Source organism: Mercenaria mercenaria, chromosome 10 (genome assembly GCF_021730395.1).
Source record: "Mercenaria mercenaria strain notata chromosome 10, MADL_Memer_1, whole genome shotgun sequence".
Classification (NCBI taxonomy): domain Eukaryota; kingdom Metazoa; phylum Mollusca; class Bivalvia; order Venerida; family Veneridae; genus Mercenaria; species Mercenaria mercenaria.
Genome location: NC_069370.1, coordinates 71,513,781 through 71,536,169, shown reverse-complemented (window position 1 = coordinate 71,536,169; position 22,389 = coordinate 71,513,781). Strand labels below are relative to the sequence as shown.

The following is a 22,389-nucleotide window of genomic DNA, read 5'->3' as shown; positions in this document are numbered from 1 at the left end:
CTCAGTTCCTTTTTTGAACTGGCCAGATCCCATTATGGGTTCCAGAGTTATGGCCCCTGAAAGGGCCAAAATTAGCTATTTTGACCTTGTCTGCACAATAGCAGCTTCATTTATGATTCGATTTTAACCAAACTTGCACAAAACTTGTATCACCACAAGATCTTGGTTCTTTTCTTGAACTGGCCAGATTTCTTTATGGGTTTCAGAGTTATGGCCCCTTAAAGGTCCAAAATTGGCTATTTTGGCCTTTGCAGCCATATAGAGACTTCATTTATGGTTTTATTTGATACAAACTTCCAAAATAACTTCAACAACAATACTTGGATTCCATGACAAATCAGATCTAAACGTAGGTTCAGAGTTATTTTATATCTGATTACCTCCCCTGATTGTAATCAAAATGGATTTATATCAGTAAGTACTTATAGTACTTATTTGAAATTTCATTATTGTCATTAGTTGGACTGAGCCAATCAGGGTAGATAACTATGGACTGATTTTATGTCAAATTACCTCCCTTTATTTTAAATTAAAATGGGTATATCTTTGTGACTAATGAAGATACTGATCTGAAATTTCATTTATGTCAACAGATTTATTTGGCAGATCCTTCTTTTCTTCACTTACAATAATTTTTTTTTTAATTACTTCCCTTTTACGTTACTATAAATAGCTTACTTTTAGTAACTTTTTTATTATTGGCCGTAGGGAAAAACCAAGACCACTTTTCTGTGGTACAACATGGATGATACCTCCAATTTTTAGGTGTATTTTGACATATCTGTACCTTGTAAGAATTTTTTTCTTTTTGATTAAATTTCTTCCCTTTGTTGTTACTGGCCTTTGGACTTAGATATTTTTTCTTATGACCTTCTTGTCCACAAGTGCAATGATAACAGGTGAGCGATATAGGGCCATCATGGCCCTCTTGTTGTTTACATAGTCAAATTTGTTATTGCTAGGAGCAGTTGCTGTGAGTTTACTTTCTGTCTCCAGTTTAGTATTAGATATATGTTTAGTTTGTATTTATTTTGTACTACCTTAGGAGAAGTTATAGCAATTTATATTAACTAGGTCTTCTGACAGCTTGTTGGATTTTAGATTTCAAATTTTTGACAGTGTAAGGGATTTTGTTTTCAAACCGATTCAGAGTTATTAGTCGACCTCTATTCCAATGTTCTGCTTTGATAATCCCTGCATCCCTACCCTACCACTTTGCAAGAGACAAATTAAACAAAATTGAAAGTTACTGCAGTTGTGTTCTCATATTGGTACACATAAAAACTCACTGTCAACAGCAAAGGACATTTTATTTAAAATCTCTTTCTGAATATGTGTACATCCATATTGCCACTTTAAAAATGTGAAAGACAAACAGCAATTTGAAAGTATTTTGAGTATAAAATGCTAATTCTGTTCTTTGCTTCAGATGGATATGCCAGATTTTCCTATGCCAATTGCTGGTATGATAGAAGATTCAGGGGATGGTGTATATATGCAAAAAGGTAACATTTTATTACTAACTTGTTTCAAGTGTTCACTAGAAATTGACATAGACACATGAGGCCAGCATTTTTTTATTTTCTGGTTTACGGGAGATTTTTCAAAAAGTTTGGGTCGGGGGGACAAATAAAAATAAAAAGTAAAAATCCCAATTTTGAGCAGTCGACCAAATAAATAAAAATAAAACGTCCAAAAGGATACAATTTTTTTATTTTTTGAAAACCACAGAAAAAAACTTGCAAGCTTAAATTGCAAACACTCTCACAAATGAACTATTCTGAACTGGTTTATATCTCATCATCTCAGTATACTGTTGTTTTCTTTATATGTAGCTTGTATGAATAATGCAATTTTCAAAGTCACTAAAGATATGTGTTATTTGTGTTTTTGTATGTATCTATTTTGTAGTAAAAATATTTGTGGTTTTTCATAATAAAATAGACAGATACCACAGCTTACATATCATAAGAATATTGCATAATGTTTATTATATAAACATGAATAAAAACTGCTATTAGAATGGGGATATGCAATGACTACTTTAGGTCTGCACCCTGCATACATGCATATTAATTGGCCTTAGATAAAAAGTCTTAAAAGACAGGCACTGTCATACTAGAAAGCCAAAATTACAAATTGATAAACTGGCTTTAAAATTAAATGGCTTTGGTTAAGTTTCAGTGGCTTAAATATTGTTTTATATTTTGCGATTGTCAGTGCCACCTATATTGTTCGACATGTCAAAACAATCTGAATTTTGGTTCAGCTAAAATGTGTACAAAATAACAACCTTATTGGTAGATGTTCAAACAACAGTATCGGATATTTATAAGACTCTTCACTGAGATGGGACTTGGACCTAGTAAGTAATTATGAGTCTGAAAAAGCATTTATTATTGGATATGTCATTATGTGTTCCTCAGTGTCAAAGGCACATGTGGCATATAGTGTCTGAATGTTTGTCCCAAACATGCTTTCAAAGGGTCTTCTTACAGATTTTATCGGTATACTTCAAGTGAACAGGACTCATGAGAATATTGCTGAGAGTTTCATGTTTGATAATTATCTTTTGAATTACAGTACCTGGCTAGAACTTTAGTCAAACTAATTTGACACGATCCTAGGAAATATTGAGATAATCTTTTCATATGAGAAATATCTCCACTCGGATTAGATTGCCTGTAAAAAATATTAAACAACCATTAATCTGACTGTCCAATTATTTCGACTACATGTAGTTCGAATTTTTTTTCATGTGTACATTTGTATCTTTGTCTAGCATTTGCAGGGACATGTGTCATTTTACATTGAAATGCATTAATGTACTTATTGAGTACACCACCCCTACTGACTTTGGGGTCACCAGGTCAAAGGTCAAGGGCACAGGGGCCAACGTTAACTTTTTGCATGAAGGCACTTTACTCGCGAACCACTGCACCCAGGACCTTCGAACTTCACGTGGTGATAGAACTTATTGAGTACACCACCCCTACTGACTTTAGGGTCACCAGGTCAAAGGTCAAGGTCACAGGGGCCAACGTTATCTTTTTGCATGAAGGCACTTTACTCGCGAACCACTTCACCCAGGACCTTCAAACTTTACATGCTGATAGTACTTTATGAGTACACCAACCCTACTGACTTTGGGGTCACCAGGTCAAAGGTCAAGGTCAAGGGGCCAACATTAACTTTTTGCGTGAAGGCACTTTACATGCGAACCACTTCACCCAGGACCTTCAAACTTCACATGCTGATAGTACTTATTGAGTACACCACCCCTACTGACTTTGGGGTCACCAGGTCAAAGGTCAAGGTTGCTGCGGGGGCATTTGTCACCATTAGTGACAGCTCTTGTTAAGTGGAAGTAAAGCAATGTTTGGTAGTTCTTTTCTTGACTTTCATTCAGAAGTTCAGAAGAGTAGAAAAAAAAGTCTTTTGAAAAAGACTATTTACAGAATGCATTTCAGTTACCCAGTGCATCAGCTTTATCATTTTTGAAGTAATAAATATAGAAAAAGTAGTATTTCATTAACACTGAAAATAAACATCATTTGTTGTGGAACATTGATCTCTAAATTATGTGCTTAACAGCACTGAAATATATCCTTGAATCATTCACATATGCATATAATACTTGTACAAGTATAAAACCTAAGTCAGTCTAGCATTGAAGGGAATTCTTTCTTTACTAATATAATTTTTTACACACAGAAAGTACGATGGACACAGAAACAACAGATGATGTTGGAGAGGATAGTTCACAACATAGTTCACAGTTCCTACTCAATGAGGATAGTTGTTCTAGTGTTGATATAGATCCTGCTCTCATATATGGCAAGGTAAAGCCTTTCATTTCATTGTTTAATGCTTATCTCCTGATCTCTTATGTTGCTAGTCTTGCCTTCTCCCTGCTGTCACAGGAGGACTCCTTATATATGAATTGAAAATGTAGTTTTGAAATGCATTAAGTAAATTGTCATAGATATTGAATTGATAATTTTCCAAACATTTAAGGGTTTTTCATTTGATCATGTCAGAATAAAAAAAAATGTGTCGTAGGGCAATAGTTTTTAGCTCACCTGTCAAAAAGTGACAAGGTGAGCTTTTGTGATCGCGCAGCGTCCGTGCGTAAACTTTCGCTTGTGACCACTCTAGAGGTCACATTTTTCATTGGATCTTTATGAAAATTGGTCAGAATGTTTACCTTGATGATATCTAGGTCAAGTTCGAAACTGGGTCACATGCGGTCAAAAACTAGGTCAGTAGGTCTAAAAATAGAAAAACCTTGTGACCTCTCTAGAGGCCATATATTTCTCAAGATCTTCATGAAAATTGGTCAGAATGTTCACCTTGATGATATCTAGGTCAAGTTCAAAACTGGGTTATGTGCCCTTAAAAACTAGGTCAGTAGGTCAAATAATAGAAAAACCTTGTGACCACTCTAGAGGTCAAATTTTTCATGGGGTCTTTATGAAAATTGGTCAGAATGTTCACCTTGATGATATCTAGGTCAGGTTCGAAACTGGGTTACGTGCGGTCAAAAACTAGGTCAGTAGGTCTAAAAATAGAAAAACTTTGTGACCTCTCTAGAGGCTATATATTTTACAAGATCTTCATGAAAATTGGTCAGAATGTTCACCTTGATGGTATCTAGGTCAAGTTCGAATCTAGGTCACGTGCCATCAAAAACTAGGTCAGAAGGTCAAATAATAGAAAAACCTTGTGACCTCTCTAAAGGCCAATTTTTTCATGGGATCTGTATGAAAGTTGGTCTGAATGTTCACCTTGATGATATCTAGGTCAAGTTTGAAACTGGGTCGCGTGCAGTCAAAAACTAGATCAGTAGGTCTAAAAATAGAAAAACCTTGTGACCCCTTTAGAGGCCATACTTTTGAATGGATCTTCATAAAAATTGGTCAGAATGTTCATCCTGATGATATCTAGGTCAAATTCGAAACTGGGTCACGTGCCTTCAAAAAGTAGGTCAGTAGGTCAAATAATGAAAAAACCTTGTGACCTCTCTAGAGGCCATATTTTTCATGGGATATGTATGAAAGTTGGTCTGACTGTTCATCTTGATGATATATAGGTCAAGTTCGAAACTTGGTCAGCTGCGGTCAAAAACTAGGTCAGTAGGTCTAAAATTAGAAAAATCTTTTGACCTCTCTAGAGGCCATATTTTTCAATAGATCTTCATGAAAATTGGTCTGAATGTTCACCTTGATGGTATCTAGGTCAGTTTTGAAACTGGGTCACATGCGGTCAAAAACTAGGCCAGTAGGTATAAAAATAGAAAAACCTTGTGACCTCTCTAGAGGCCATATTTTTCATGAGATCTTCATGAAAATTAGTGAGAATGTTCACCTTGATGATATCTAGGTCAAGTTCAAAACAGGGTCACGTACCTTTGAAAACTAGGTCAATAGGTCAAATAATAGAAAAACCTTGTGACCTCTGTAGGGGCCATATTTTTCAATGGATCTTCATGAAAATTGGTCAGAATTGATGATATCTAGATCAAATTCAAAACTGGGTCACATGAGCTCAAAAACTAGGTCACTATATCAAATAATAGAAAAAACGACGTCATACTCAAAACTGGGTCATGTGGGAACAGGTGAGCGATTCAGGACCATCATGGTCCTCTTGTTGGTTTATGCTGTCATAGTTACATTTTCGTATTATTCATCTTAGAAATCACTGCAAAATATTTTCTTAAATTTTTTACTGCAATTTTTTTAGCTCACCTGTCAAGAAGTGACAAGGTGAGCTTTTGTGATCGCGCAGCGTCCGTCGTGCGTCCGTGCGTAAACTTTTCCTTGTGACATCTCTAGAGGTCACAGTTTTCATGGGATCTTTATGAAAATGGGTCAAAATATTCATCTTGGTAAATTCTAGGTCAAGTTCGAAACTGGGTCACGTGCGGCCAAAAAGTAGGTCAGTAGGTCTAAAAATAGAAAAACCTTGTGACCACTCTAGAGGCCATAATTTTCAATGGATCTTCATGAAAGTTGGTCAGAATGTTCACCTTGATGATATCTAGGTCAGGTTTGAAACTGGGTCACGTGCCCTCAAAAACTAGGTCAGTAGGTCAAATAATAGAAAAACCTTGTGACCTCTCTAGAGGCCATATTTTTCATGGGATCTGTATGAAAGTTGGTCTGAATGTTCATCTTGATGATATCTAGGTCAAGTTTGAAAGTGGGTTACGTGCCATCAAAAACTAGGTCAGTAGGTCAAATAATAGAAAAACCTTGTGACCTCTCTAAAGGCCATATTTTTCATGGGATCTGTATGAAAGTTGGTCTGAATGTTCATCTTAATGATATCTAGGTCAAGTTTGAAACAGGGTCATGTGCGGTCAAAAACTAGGTCAGTAGGTCTAAAAATAGAAAAACCTTGTGACCTCTCTAGAGGCCATACTTGTGAATGGATCTCCATAAAAATTGGTCAGAATGTTCATCTTGATGATATCTAGATCAAGTTCAAAAGTGGGTCACGTGCCATGAAAAAGTAGGTCAGTAGGTCAAATAATGAAAAAACGTGACCTCTCTAGAGGCCATATTTTTCATGGGATCTGTATGAAAGGTGGTCTGAATGTTTATCTTGATGATATATAAGTCAAGTTTGAAATGGGACAACTGCAATCAAAAACTAGGTCAGTAGGTCTTGAAATAGAAAAACCTTGTGACCTCTCTAGAGGTCATACCCTTGAATGGATCTTCATGAAAGTTGGTCAGAATGTTCACCTTGATGATATCTAGGTCAAGTTTGAAACTGGGTCACTTGCCGTAAAAAACTAGGTCAGTAGGTCAAATAATAAAAAAAACGTGACCTCTCTAGAGGCCATACTTTTCATGGGATCTGTATGAAAGTTGGTCTGATTGTTCAGCTTCATGATATCTAGGTCAAGTTTGAAACTGGGTCAACTGCGGTCAAAAGCTAGGTCAGTAGGTCTAAAATTAGAAAAATCTTTTGACCTCTCTAGAGGCCATATTTTTCAATGGATCTTCATGAAAATTGTTCTGAATGTTCACCTTGATGATATCTAGGTCAGTTTCGAAACTGGGTCACGTGCGGTCAAAAACTAGGCCAGTAGGTATAAAAATAGAAAAACCTTGTGACCTCTCTAGAGGCCATATTTTTCATGAGATCTTCATGAAAATTATTGAGAATGTTCACCTTGATTTTTTCTAGGTAAAGTTAAAAACAGGGTCATGTAACTTCGAAAACTAGGTCAATAGGTCAAATAATAGAAAAACCTTGTGACCTCTTTAGAGACCATATTTTTCAATGGATCTTCATGAAAATTGGTCAGAATTTTTATCTTGATAATATCTAGGTCAAATTCAGAACTGGTTCACATGAGCTCATGGACTAGGTCACTATGTCAAATAATAGAAAAAACGACGTCATACTCAAAACTGGGTCATGTGGGAAGAGGTGAGCGATTCAGGACCATCATGGTCCTCTTGTTTTCATAATCTACTTATTTTGTTAGATTTTGAAAATTCCTTCCCAACACAGATAGTGTCTAAGGAGATCTGGAACAATAAATGCATATGGACAGAAATGTTTATTTTGTTTTTCAATTCAGATGTCACCAAACTATTTACCTGGTAGAGACGGAGATATGGGTAAACATGGTAAGCTGGTTGCCATGGCAAGAAAAAAGATGTCTATAGCAAGTAAAGCAAAGGTTAATATACATTGTTTTGTAAACTTGATTACACCGAAAATATCTCATAAAATATACAGCTATTGAAATGGAAAATGGCATATTGTATTAATCTGACAAAACCAACAAATTGAAGCTTCACAGACATGTCCTCTTTAAAGTTCTACTCACATGTTCTTATCTTGCTCAAAATCAATTTATGTGAAGGAATTAAAAGTTCTTTACTTAACTGTTTGATAGTCAGTATGTTTGTGTCTTAACGTTGTCCACACTTTGTTGCAGGGTCGTAGTATGGGACCGGAAAAAAGGAAGAGACCATTAACATTTGGAGAAAAACGAAGAGGGCCTAAACCTAAGGTATTTAGCAGACACAGATTAAGACTTAACTGTTGATATTTTACAGTAGGCCGAATTCTTTGGGATTTATTTGACACTACATGTAATTGTAAGACTTTTTTCTGTAAAAAACAAAGTTACTGTTGCTATACATAAACAGTACTGTTGCTATAGAAATTTCTACCCAACAGATGCATTAGGTTGATCTTCAACAAAAATTAATGACTTCACTATTATTAATATTTGCTTAACAGAACTCATGAAGAACAGTTTTTAAAAAGTTAAAAAATCCTTCTGTTACAGTTACATTCTGCAATGGGTATAAGAGAGTCAAAGAAGGTGAATGCAGACACGGATGATGACGATGATGATCATCCAAACACTATAGTGCTAGCTAATAAATCTGACATATTTACATTTGATCAGGTAGGTTTTCTTCTTCTCACAACTGATTTATTTAACTAAGTTTGTTGAGAAAAATTATTTAAATCACTTTGAAGTTTGGCTTCTGAAAACAAAAGTACTTATATGTTGTACCTTAGCAGGATTCCAACTCATGCTTGTGTTTTTCTTTAAGTGTAAAGAAAGGTTCTTTTAAGTCTAGAACTCTAAAGTTCTTTTAAGACAAGAACTCTGTTTCAAACCCTGTAATTCCTGACATGCTTATAATTCAGAGCTGGTATATGACTTGAAGTTGAGGCACTGCAGTAATGAATCAGAAAATCCATTTAAAACTAAATTTGTATGAAGAATTTTATTGAAATATCTTAAATTACGCAGATCCCATATATCATCAGGTTTTAGTCAGTTTGATTTCTTGTTTTCTTTGACAACTTAATTAAGATCACTTGATGAGTTTTACTATCAGTTTGTTTTAGCACAGGCAGTACACATTCTTGACTGTCTGGAAGCAGGAATATAGATGTTCTACAATGAACATGTATTGTGTTTTATTACAGGATATTTGTAAGAGCTGTGGAAGTTTTGGCAAGGGTGATGAGGGTCGTATGATTGCTTGTACCCAGTGTGGACAGTGCTACCATCCATATTGTGCTAATATTAAGGTATGCCACAACTGCATTAAGAACTGTCATTGAAAACAAGGGCTGTCATAGAAAGGTGATGTATTTTCATATCACTGACTCTTGTTTGGACTGCTTTACGCATGTAGGCCAAAGAAAGATTAATTTTCGTGATTTCAAGATCTTGATATTAAAATTTTTAGTCAGTTTAAACATACTTTAAACATACTTATTCCCAAATTACAGCACTTACATTATCTTTTTAGCCTTTGTTTGATCATAAACTTAGGTAAATACAAGAATGGAGGACAAATCTTACAGAACTCTTCTTCCAATTTTGCATCATTTAATTATGAATGTTTCAATTTCTGAATTTCAGTGTTAGCTGTGCTTGCCTATCTAGTAACATGCATTTGTTTATAATGAACACTGGAGTCATTTTGCTAACTTTGTGTTCGTCCCTGCATTGAAAATGATTTTCGTAATGACATTTTGTCAAGGAGTTCATATATAGTTTTCGTACAGTTGTGTATTATCATCAGTTTTAGTTAAGAACCCATCAGGAATATAAAAAAAGTGAAATAACCATTTTAAAATCTGCAAAGTCTACAATTTTCATAAAGTTTGAATAGAATCTTCCTGTGTAACACGATAACTTGAAGACATGCGTATTATTCCAGTGTTTACTCTTACAGGTTACGAAAGTGGTGCTACAGAAAGGTTGGCGATGTTTAGATTGTACAGTTTGTGAGGGGTGCGGCAGGCCTCATGATGAAGGGAGATTACTCTTGTGTGATGAATGTGATATAAGTTACCATACTTACTGTCTCGATCCTCCACTAGACCATGTACCTAAAGGAACATGGAAATGTAAATGGTATGTCCAGATTTATGCCAGAGTTTTCAAACTTTAGAGTTGACTTTAGTTTATTAGTTATTGGAAAAACAAGGAAAATCCAAGTGATTCATGTGTTGTGAGCGGTATTCTAGGAAAGTTGTAGCAAACTCAGTACTTTGTTAGTCACACTAAAATTTTGATGTAAAATGGAAGGAATTTAGCTTTACTAAATTTATATCAATACAGTATCAGCTTAAAACAATACTTTTTCTAGTTTAAAATTTTCACATGTATACTGGGGCACTCTACTTTTGATTACCTCGAAGTGACAGTTGCATTGAAGATATTAAAATTCTTGTGAATATAGAAAGATTTTACATTTCCTGATATTTGTTTTTCTATAAAATATGTTTTCTTTCATTAAAATTTAAATGTTTCCAAATCCAATTGCTTATGAGAACACAATTTATATTGTTTTCGCAATATTGCAAATGTAGGTGTGTGATGTGTATAATATGTGGATCAAAGACACCAGGATATGGTTGTCAGTGGCAACGGAACTATACTCACTGTGGACCGTGTCACAGCAAGATCTCATGTCCAGTTTGCAGGATAAAATACATGGAGGAAGACCTTATAATGCAGTGTGTACAGTGCTACAGGTATGTGCTTGAAGCAGGTGTTGTTTGTTTGATACAAGTTCATGCAACATCGTTGAACTGTGTTTCATTTGCTTAGTTTTCCATGTAGGTGTTCTTCATGAGAAATTGATAACTTCAGAGATGGAGAATAAGCAACATCAGATATACTGTTTTCTGTCAAATTATTACATAGAATGTTTGGTGTTTTTGAACCTTGTGGTCTCACAACTAAACCTTCTTAACAGGGTAGTTTATTTATGCTGTTCTGATTAATGTATGTTGACCAAAGTCAATGGAGGAGGTGGAGAATGTTAGGTTTGTAACGGTAATTTTTATATTGGATAGTTATTACACTTGTATACATCTTTCAGATGGTTACATTCTCACTGTGATGGTGTACACAATGAGGATGATGCTGAACGTGCGGCCGAACATGGCTATCATTGCTGCTTTTGTCGGCCTAGAACTGGACAGATAGGACCATGTGAGTGTTACCCTCTTTGCACTTGTCTCTGTTGTAACATTATTATTATTTTACCAGATTTATATTGCACCCTTTTCATGATAAACATGTTCAGAGGTGCTTTGAAATAGTGAAGTTACTGGGAAAAGTACTTTTCCTGCCATTGAGGTGGGGATCCATTTATGAACAGATCTGGTACACAGAGGTTGTACAGTCACTTACCAAGTTCAGTTCAGTGTTGTATTTTTAGCTCATCTGATTTTTTGAAAAAAAATGATGAGTTATTGTCATCACTTGAGCGGTTGTCGGCGTCGGTGTCGGCGTCTGCGTTGCCTGGTTAAGTTTTATGTTTAGGTCAGCTTTTCTCCTAAACTATCAAAGCTATTGCTTTGAAACTTGGAAGACTTGTTCACCATCATAAGCTGACCCTGTATAGCAAGAAACATAACTCCATCTTGCTTTTTGCAAGATTTATGGCCCCTTTTGTACTTAGAAAATATCAGATTTCTTGGTTAAGTTTTATGTTTAGGTCAACTTTTCTCCTAAACTATCAAAGCTATTGCTTTGAAACTTGGAATACTTGTTCACCATCATAAGCAGACCCTGTACATCAAGAAACATAACTCCATCTTGCTTTTTGCAAGAATTATTGCCCCTTTTGGACTTAGAAAATCAGTTTTCTTGGTTAAGTTTTATGTTTAGGTCAGCTTTTATTCTAAACTATCAAAGCTATTGCTTTAAAACTTGCAACACTTGTCCACCATCATAAGCTGACCCTGTACAGCAAGAAACATAACTCCATCCTGCTTTTTGCAAGATTTATGGCCCCTTTTGGACTTAGAAAATATCAGATTTCTTGGTTAAGTTTTATGTTTAGGTCAACTTTTTCTCTTAAACTATCAAAGCTATTGCTTTGAAACTTGCAACACTTGTTCACCATCATAAGCTGACCCTGTACAGCAAGCAACATAACTCCATCCTGCTTTTTGCAATAATTATTGCCCCTTTTGGACTTAGAAAATCATTTTCTTGGTTGAGTATTATGTTTAAGGCAAGTTTTCTCATAAACTATCAAAGCTATTGCTTTAAAACTTGCAACAGTTTTTCACAATCATAAGTGGACACTGTACATCAAGAAACATAACTCTATCCTGCTTTTTGCAAGAATGATGGCCCTTTTTAGACTTAGAAAATCATGGGTAGAACAATATTTCTATTATACAAAAAAAATCAGATGAGCGTCAGCACCCGCAAGGCGGTGCTCTTGTTTAATTTTGGACTGAATTACTTTTTTAAGGCATTTAAACTGGTACCTAAAACATATTGATGTTTTTCTAGAAATGTAAAGTTAGAGATTGGTGAAGGAGAAGCCACCCAATGTTATCTGTTGATTTATGACTGCTACAGCTTTTGTAAATATGTATGTTGCTCTTAATTTCTACTTAATGTTCACTGGGGTCAAATGTCCATCAGTCAAAAATTGTTAGAAATCTTCGTGTAAATTGTATTATGTATGAAAAGAAGTGTAAATTGTATTTCAGGTGTTAGATTCTACAGGAAGGGATTAACATAGAATAAAGCCTGGACTCTGTATATGAAAATGAAAACTGTTTTATGACACTGTTAGAAAATGTATTCAAATAACATTGTCACTAACGACAACTTTTCTAAACATAAAATTTGATATTAAAATGTATGACATGTCAGATAATCCCAAATTATGTATTAAAATCAACTGACCTTAACATTTTGTTTCTACATATTACACATTCATTTGTTCTGTTACCACTGTGAAAAGTTTCTATCTACATTGGAGAAGACATTTATTCTTGAAAATGTTAGCAAAATTGTAATTTTCCCCCAGATGCCTGTTATGAAAATTTTTCTGTGGTCTAAAGTTTTCAAATAAGTCTAACCAAAAATCGCGCATAGGACCCTATCTTTTTTATTTGCCGATTTTTCTAAAGATATTTTTGAAGTTTTGAAAAATCATGATTTATTCAAATTCTTCATTGTAGATAAAAAATTGATCTGAATGTGCAGCACTACCTTAATTAGTGTGTGTATTTGGGTTGAAAAAAAAACGTTTATGCCAATATATTTTCAGTTGTTTTCAGGCTTAAGAACAGGTGTAGATACAAAACATGAAGTGTAAATTTCTATATTTGCATGAAAAAATATACCTTTTATTCTTTCATGAATTGATATTGCACTCGTAGAGTTGAGCGGTACCTCCACTACAGAACTCGTGCACATGATACAATACAAATCTACATGTAATAAACAGTGTGTGTACTGTATATTTATATTTTAGTACCACCACTACCACCACCTCCACAGCCGGTGTATGACGACTTTTCTTTGACATTCCCATTCCCAGCCCCTCCAGTGCGAGAACCTGAACCTCCAAGATATTACCTCTTTGATGGAGTTCACATTACCCAGCATGCTAAACGCCAAATTGAGAAGACAATGATGGAAGCTCCAAAAATCAAGCGAAATCGTCGATGGAGCAAGAAACCGGAAGGTTGGAATGAGAAAAAGGAGGAGATTGAGAAAAAGATTGAAGAGTTAAAAATGGCGAGACAAAATTCTCAAGAATCTGAAGGATCAGCGACACCAGCCTTGTCACGACTTTTATCTGTTGGGTCAGATAAAGATGATGATAAAGGTTGGAGTGCCATTGTACCTTTAAATCTTTATCTCTCAAGCTTTGCTTTTGTTGTTTCCTGTTTTGTTTTGTTTTGCTTTGCTTAAGTTAACAGTTAACCATTTGTTTTTTGCTTTGCTGTTATTTCCCATTTCCCTTTGTTTTAACTAATAGTTAACCCTTTTTTTTTGGCCATGTTTCAAGTTTTGCATTTGTTGTTCTCATATGATTATTTTACTTATTTTAATGACCCAATTTTTATGCTCCCCGAAGGGGGGAGCATATAGTCGCCACCTTGTCCTTCTGTCTGTCCTTCCATCACACTTCTTGTCTGGAGGAAAACTTAAAAAGGATAACTCAAAAAGTATTGAAGATACCAAGTTGTAAATTTATACAATGATAGAGCTCATTGAGAGGAAGTGCAGTGACAAGGAACCTTAACTCTAGGTTCTCCCATTTTTAGCTCATCTGATTTTTTGAAAAAAAATGATGAGTTATTGTCATCACTTGAGCGGTTGTCGGCGTCGACGTCGGCGTCTGCGTCGGCGTTGCCTGGTTAAGTTTTATGTTTAGGTCAGCTTTTCTCCTAAACTATCAAAGCTATTGCTTTGAAACTTGGAATACTTGTTCACCATCATAAGCTGACCCTGTATAGCAAGAAACATAACTCCATCTTGCTTTTTGCAAGATTTATGGCCCCTTTTGTACTTAGAAAATATCAGATTTCTTGGTTAAGTTTTATGTTTAGGTCAACTTTTCTCCTAAACTATCAAAGCTTTTGCTTTGAAACTTGGAATACTTGTTCACCATCATAAGCAGACCCTGTACATCAAGAAACATAACTCCATCTTGCTTTTTGCAAGAATTATTGCCCCTTTTGGACTTAGAAAATCAGTTTTCTTGGTTAAGTTTTATGTTTAGGTCAGCTTTTATCCTAAACTATCAAAGCTATTCCTTTAAAACTTGCAACACTTGTTCACCATCATAAGCTGACCCTGTACAGCAAGAAACATAACTCCATCCTGCTTTTTGCAAGATTTATGGCCCCTTTGACTTAGAAAATATCAATTTCTTTGGTTAAGTTTTATGTTTAGGTCAACTTTTTCTCTTAAACTATCAAAGCTATTCCTTTAAAACTTGCAACACTTGTTCACCATCATAAGCTGACCCTGTACAGCAAGAAACATAACTCCATCCTGCTTTTTGCAAGATTTATGGCCCCTTTTGGACTTAGAAAATATCAGATTTTCTTGGTTAAGTTTTATGTTTAGGTCAACTTTTTCTCTTAAACTATCAAAGCTATTGCTTTAAAACTTGCAACTCTTGTTCACCATCATAAGCTGACCCTGTACAGCAAGCAACATAACTCCATCCTGCTTTTTGCAATAATTATTGCCCCTTTTGGACTTAGAAAAATCATTTTCTTGGTTGAATATTATGTTTAAGTCAACTTTTCTCATAAACTATCAAAGCTATTGCTTTAAAACTTGCAACAGTTTTTCACCATCATAAGTGGACACTGTACATCAAGAAACATAACTCTATCCTGCTTTTTGCAAGAGTGATGGCCCTTTTTAGACTTAGAAAATCATGGGTAGGACAATATTTCTATTATACAAAAAAAATCAGATGAGCGTCAGCACCCGCAAGGCGGTGCTCTTGTTTAATTTTCTCCCTTTTTTGAAAACCTTGTCCAGGGCATAACTCAAATACTATGTAATTTGTTGACTTGAAACTTTACACATTCATAGAGATCAATGAGAGAGAACCACAATTCTTGCTGACCACATTTCTCCTTAACATATCCGTCGTGACTGAAAGCCACATTTGCTACAGTAATTTCGAGGAGCATCCATTGTTGTTAACCATCACCTTGTTGTCTTTGTTGTTCTCATTTTCTCTTCTTATGCTAATAGTGAGGCATCTGTTTTGATGGTTGGTCTTTGCTTTGCTTTGTTTTGTGGTATTAAGGCATTTGTTTAGATGGCTGCAATCCTTAATTGTCCTCATTTGCTTTGTTTGAAATAACAGTAAACCATTCTTTTGTTGCTGTTGATTTATTGTTTATTGTAATCAGACAGGAAAGTCTGTGAAATGTCAAAAAAGCATGAATCGGTATAAAGATACCCTATATCAGTTGTTATGATCAGTATGAACTAAAATAGCTAAATTCCTTCTACTTTACATCTTATTTTTTCCTGCAGTACTAACACAGCCAGTCAGTTATGACTACAAGCGTTCTGTAATCATACTGTCTACAATTCTTCAAACAACCTTTTTTCCATGTTATATACAGTTGCTAACAAACAAAAATAATATCTAATTTTTCTAAATACAATTTACATAAATTTGGAGAAATGCCCCTTTAATTGCATAAGTCAGAATGTTGCTGAAAACTGACTGTTTTCACACACTAACCCTACTTTTGATTTCATTTCCTATAGATACTCTTCCTCAGTTCTCCTTGTTTATTTATGTACACTTTTAAATTTCTTTTCCAATGTTTGAACATAAAACATGCACATGTAAACAGCTATGCTAATGTGAAGCTTTTTTCATGTTGGGTAAAGTTTAATTTAAATGTACTTTTATACAGTTTTGAAAATAAATCTTACCGGATTAACAATCTCTCAGAATAATTAAGGCTAACAAAATTTCACTTAGTAAAATGGTTAAGCACGAGTCACTAGAAGTCATTAGCTGATGAGCAAAAAATTCCAGTTCATCCAGGGTTTCAACTGGTCCAAACAGAAGATATAAGGAAAATGTCTGAGAACCATATGAACTGTTTGAGTCAGTCTCCATGCTCAAAGTTTTAAGGCTCAATAGAGCAGTGTTAAGCTGTACATTCTTAATTAGATAGTAGATTTGTTTCATCTAAAAAAAAAAAAAAAAAAAAAAAAAAAAAAAAAAAAAAAGAATCGGAAGAGCGTCAATTAAAATTTAATTAGTGAACAATTTGGCTTATTTAAGAAGTTGAATATATATATGTAAGTTACAATTCATTAGTTATATTGTAGTATCAATATTGTTTATATATTTGAAAAGTGTAAGGAAATCTGTTCATGAAAAGAAAAGATAAGGACAGGAGCAGTAAAAGGTGGACACTTTTCAGGTGTATACTTTGAGTGAAGATCTCTGTGTAAATGTAAAAGACATACTTAGTTTCAGAAGTGATGGACATGAAGTCACCAGATATTGAGGAATTTCGTCTTCACCTAGAGGCAGAGGCAATCAAACAGCTTGAAGATGAGAAAAAGCAGAAGAAGAAGAGAAATGTTACAAAGATTGGTACGACAATATCCTTCACTATAACTTGTTAACTTCTTAAACTTACAGCCTGACTGAGAAGTAAGTAAAGCTGTTGCTCACCAAGGCCACAGTGGCATTGGTTTTATGGCAAGCTTCTCCTTTTCACTGTAACACATTATCATCTTTAATCCTGCATCAAACCTCACACAAGGATTCATCCCTGGCTTTAACTGTTCAAGTGAATTTTGTACAAAAACTTCAAATACTAAATCCTTTGTTTAAAGAATGCCTTATGATATTTTGTGCCTTGAGTTTTGCTCTATGTATATGCAATGAAAATCAAACCCAGGTTTTAATTTTTTGTCTGTTGTGTATGAATTTAATAATTTTTTCTAATATATTTTAGGTGTGGGAGGCTTTAATGTAAACAAAAGAAAAACATACGGTCGAGGACGACCTCCTGGTGAAGAAGGGGCTTCATTAGAAGGAATGATGGATAAACCATTGCCGATAGTTCCAGGAGGGTCAATGGAAGGGGAAGACAGTATGCCTGTTCCCATGGAGGAAGATAAACCACGTAAATGGCAGAGAAAAGTTGGCTCAGGGAGACGTAAAAGTGCACTTCAAGAGAACTTTCCATCATACATGCAGGTTTGTATAAATTGCGAAATTGTTTCATTTTGCGGGCATGAAATTTCATGGCTTTAGCAAAATGGCTATTTAGTGGGGACTTGAAATTGCTTATTTCAGCTTTCTTAAATAAAATAAGTAGGAACTATATTTGTTTGTTGGGAATAAACTTTGTGGATTTACGCAACCACGTACTCCACGAATATTTGTTCCCACAAATATAAATGATTTTGCTTACGATGAAGATGCTAATCTTGCGCTGAATTTGCATATGTAATGATTGATTTGAGTAGTGTTGTAGAAAACTATTCTGGAAGTTAAAGTACACATTTCCTATATAAACATTCATGCATCAGCTTAATCATGGAAGATAACTGACAATCATAACGTAACTGAAACCCATGATACTTGTATGCTTTAATATTCAAGATACTGTCTAGCTGTTTAAAATCTGACTACTTTGTAGCAAGACATATAAATTTTTAGCTCACCTGAGCAATGCTCAGGTGAGTTTTTCTGATCGCTCGATGTCCGGCGTCTGTCGTCTGTCTGTCGTCTGTCGTCTGTCTGTCGTCTGTCTGTCAACATTTAGCTTGTGTATGCGATAGAGGCTGTATTTTTCAACTGATCTTCATGAAACTTGGTCAGAATGATAACCTTGATGAAATCTAGGCCGAGTTCGAAAATGAGTCATCTGGGGTCAAAAACTAGGTCACTAGGTCAAATCAAAGAAAAACCTTGTGTATGCGATAGAGGCTGTATTTTTCAATTGATCTTCATGAATTTTGGTCAGAATGATAACCTTGATAAAATCTAGGCCGAGTTCGAAAATGGGTCATCTCGGGTCAAAAACTAGGTCACTAGGTCAAATCAAAGAAAAACCTTGTGTATGCGATAGAGGCTGTATTTTTCAACTGATCTTCATGAATATTGGTCAGAATGATTGCCTTGATGAAATCTAGGCCGAGTTCGAAAATGGGTCATCTCGGGTCAAAAACTAGGTCACTAGGTCAAATCAAAGAAAAACCTTGTGTATGCGATAGAGGCTGTATTTTTCAATTATTCTTCATGAATATTGGTCAGAATGATAATCTTGATGAAATCTAGGCCGAGTTTGAAAATGGGTCATCTCGGTTTAAAAACTAGGTCACTAGGTCAAATCAAAGAAAAACCTTGTGTATGCGATAGAGGCTGTACTTTTCAATTGATCTTCATGAATATTGTCAGAATGATTGCCTTGATGAAATCTAGGCCGAGTTCGAAAATGGGTCATCTCGGGTCAAAAACTAGGTCACTAGGTCAAATCAAAGAAAAACCTTGTGTATGCGATAGAGGCGGTATTTTTCAATTGATCTTCATGAATTTTGGTCAGAATGATTACCTTGATGAAATCTAGGCCGAGTTCGAAAATGGGTCATCTCGGTCAAAAACTAGGTCACTAGGTCAAATCAAGGAAAAACCTTGTGTATGCGATAGAGGCTGTATTTTTCAACTGATCTTCATGAAATTTAGCCAGAATGATTACCTTGATAAAATCTAGGCCGAGTTCGAAAATGGGTCATCTTGGTCAAAAACTAGGTCACTAGGTCAAATCGAAGAAAAACATTGTGTATGCAATAGAGGATGTAGTTTTCAATTGATCTTCATGAAATTTGGTCAGAGTGATTGCGTTGATGAAATCTAGGTCGAATTTGAATATGGGTTATCTGAGGTCAAAAACTAGGTCACTAGGTCAAATTAAAAGAAAAATCTTGTGTATGCGATAGAGACTGTTTTTTTTTCAATTGATTTTTATGAAATTTGGTCAGGATGATTGCCTTAATGAAATCTAGGTCGAATTTGAATATGGGTCATCTGAGGTCAAAAACTAGGTCACTTGGTCAAATCAAAGAAAAAACTTGTGTATGTGATAGAGGCTGTATTTTTCAATTGATCTTTATGAATTTTGGTCAGAATGATTGCCTTGATAAAATCTAGGTCGAGTTTGAACATGGTCATCTAGGTCAAAAACTAGGTCATATCTAAGAAAATGCTTGTTTTTTATCGCAAGAGACCAATTTTTTGGTCCAATCTTAATGAAAATTGGTCAGAATATTTGTTTCCATGAAATCACTAGGTCAAACATGTTTTACACTGTTATGGTGTGTTTCTTAGGTGAGCGACCTAGGGCCATCTTGGCCCTCTTGTTATTTGTTGTGTCTTTGAGTTTTTGCTTTGAGATTATTTTGATTAAATCCTAAATTTTACCTAGTTTTTCATTGCTAAAATATTTTTCATTGCTTTGTAGGAGGCATTTTTCGGAAGTGAAATTTTGTTTAAAAGTCGTGAAGCCCCAAAAGAAACCCTCAAATCCTTAGACTCTGATGAAGAAAAGTCTGCTACAGAGACAGCAAAATTATTTACCGACACAACAGTAAAGGATGAGAGTTCTATACAGATATCAAGCCAAATTCGGAAAGAACTTGCTGAAATGCCTAAACCGTCATCTGTAGATATTTCTGCAGATAAAGGAACAGATTTGAAAGAACCATTAGATCATGAAACTGGAATAAATGTTTCTCCAGAAACAGCAGATTTCCAGTTACCAGAAGATGTTGGTGACTTTGACATTGATGATAATTTTATAAAGATGATTGAGAGTGAATTAGAGGGAGGCAATCATCTGGACAACAATATAGATATAGAATCAGGTATCTTAATTAATATTTATTGCCTTTATTACCTATTGGTTTATTATGTCAGGTTCTCTAGTCATCATTTGAGGAAGCCATTTAACTGACCTGGGAATGCCAGTGTGCCTGCCCATGGCTTAAATAATATATCAAGGCTTTTCCTCAACCTTTAAAAGCTGGAAAGTGACTGGATGAGCTAACTTGTGTTAGTACGACTTGAACCCAACAAGCAGAAAAGCTAAAATTGATCAGCAAAAAAATGGATTGATCCAGATTAGATGTTACCAAACAGCCTAATGGTACATAAAAATCGTTTTAAAAGAACTTAAATTTTGTTTTGTTGAAGTGGCATTTCTAGCTTTATTATGCCTCCCTGGTGAGGTAATTCTTAGCATGTTCAAAGTCATTCATGATTGATAAAACAGTATGTTCAAAGTCATTCATGATTGATAAAACAGTATGTTCAAAGTCATTCATCCTCCACCTGGTATTTGTGAGGGGAAGTAGTCACTTATTTCTAGAGAATAAATCAGTTCTGGTACAGAATCCAAGAACATTGCATAGGATAAATCCGGTATAACATATAATATATATGTAACTGACCACAATTACATAACTGAAATACTGTTGAAAAGATATTAAACTTGAGTCAGACACATTAAGCAGAGGTGATGCTGTACATTTTTTACAGGATTGAACACGGCGCTGCTGGAGGAGGAGGAAGCTGCTGTGGCTCAGGAACCGAAACCTCTGGAAACTAAACCAGCAGATACTGAGAACCTTGGGGACTTGGATGAGGTGGAGGATACAATATCTATGCTGTCTGCAGGTATATATCTCTCTTATTGGATTGTTTACTTGTTGTACAATGTTTTAAAAATTGGAATATGCATACACATGCCTGTGGTCAATGAGAAGTATGTTAATGTTAATCTTACAAGATCCCTATAGGGAACAGTAAAATGTTAAATGGGTAACTCGGGATTTATACCATTTGGTAAGTCTTCGTCATAGTGGTGTCACCATGTGCTTTCTTAATTTTTCTAAAGAAAGCAGACAAAGGATTTCTGCATAATTATGCTAAAATAAATTTGTTAAACCAAATTTTAAGTGAGGAAATTTTGAAAAGTTTCTGAACAGAAATTCTTTGTGACTGAAGTTAGTTTGAATAATCGCATTGAGATTTTCTTCTTATAATAGCAGGTCTGCAGCACATTGATAGCAAGACTGTAGAGGATGTATTTAAAGTTGTTATGCAAGGTGATGGTCAGGGCGATCAGGGACCAGGCCCCTCGCAGTCACAGCCACCCAGCTTGCCACCCGTGCCACATCCAGGCCACACACAAGAGCCCACACCTCAGCTACTGGGCCTTCAACAACCTCCGCCCCAGCTTCCACCACAAGGTAAATAAAGTCTCAGAAAGAAGTTACCAGTTATATTTTAGAAGAGATATACAGGATTTTTTGTGTGAAATTGATTAATGCTGGGATAGCTATTTTACCCTGACACCTCAAAGTAAGAGAAAAAATTGGTTTTGTTGTACAGAAACCCTGCATAGAAGTTGTCCGACAATCTGTGATAGAAGGAAAGTAAGTGAAAAGTTTACTTACTGAAAAAGCATGATGTTTTTCAAAAACAAGACTGGTTGAACTTTTTGAACTACATTGTTTAGTCAGGAATATAAATAAACAGTCAGCAGCAGCTAGCCAGCAATACTTGTAGCTTTCAAAGTTTAGGGATCATTTTTAAAACATGGGGCTCACCTATCTGACGAAATACATTGTACTGTTTTCATGAAAAAATGACTATTTTGGACATAAGTATGCAGAATTTGAGGCTGTATTTAACAGGGCACCTGTAACCATTCATGTAGCCATACCTTAACTTTGATACTTCATCTATAGTGTTGTCTGTCACAGAACTTTATAACCTATACTGTGTTGTTGCACCGTAAAACCCAAATAAATCGATAAATAAATAAATAGTCACAGAACTTGACTTCAATAATTTGCATTCCATCAAAATAACTTCACCACTTTGGAAGTAATATCAGAATCTTTACATGGGGACAATCATTAGATGTTCCATAGGTTCTGTATCAAGTATGCTGATTGGATATAGTATACAGTCTAACCTGTACTAACGGTCACCTCCGATCAGCGGTCACCTCCGTTCAGCGGCCATTTTATGACGCCCCCGACGG

General features: G+C 35.2%; 1 protein-coding gene across 12 annotated transcripts in view; it reads left to right on the top strand.

The window, feature by feature from the left end:
* Positions 1 to 22,389, top strand: part of LOC123560649 (histone-lysine N-methyltransferase 2C-like) — a 108,055-nt gene that overhangs the window by 18,425 nt on the left and 67,241 nt on the right. For 10 of the 12 annotated variants that reach the window (XM_053553333.1, XM_053553338.1, XM_053553334.1 and 7 more), the window contains exons 15-29: positions 1,430 to 1,505; positions 3,715 to 3,842; positions 7,601 to 7,702; positions 7,964 to 8,038; positions 8,321 to 8,443; positions 8,977 to 9,081; positions 9,735 to 9,916; positions 10,375 to 10,539; positions 10,890 to 11,002; positions 13,296 to 13,652; positions 16,797 to 16,922; positions 17,290 to 17,534; positions 19,801 to 20,203; positions 20,877 to 21,014; positions 21,386 to 21,589. In XM_053553333.1, the coding sequence (XP_053409308.1) occupies positions 1,430 to 1,505; positions 3,715 to 3,842; positions 7,601 to 7,702; positions 7,964 to 8,038; positions 8,321 to 8,443; positions 8,977 to 9,081; positions 9,735 to 9,916; positions 10,375 to 10,539; positions 10,890 to 11,002; positions 13,296 to 13,652; positions 16,797 to 16,922; positions 17,290 to 17,534; positions 19,801 to 20,203; positions 20,877 to 21,014; positions 21,386 to 21,589 (2,542 nt within the window). The remainder of the gene's footprint in view (positions 1 to 1,429; positions 1,506 to 3,714; positions 3,843 to 7,600; positions 7,703 to 7,963; positions 8,039 to 8,320; positions 8,444 to 8,976; positions 9,082 to 9,734; positions 9,917 to 10,374; positions 10,540 to 10,889; positions 11,003 to 13,295; positions 13,653 to 16,796; positions 16,923 to 17,289; positions 17,535 to 19,800; positions 20,204 to 20,876; positions 21,015 to 21,385; positions 21,590 to 22,389) is intronic. The other 2 variants (XM_053553340.1, XM_053553332.1) reach the window with 2 other exon arrangements.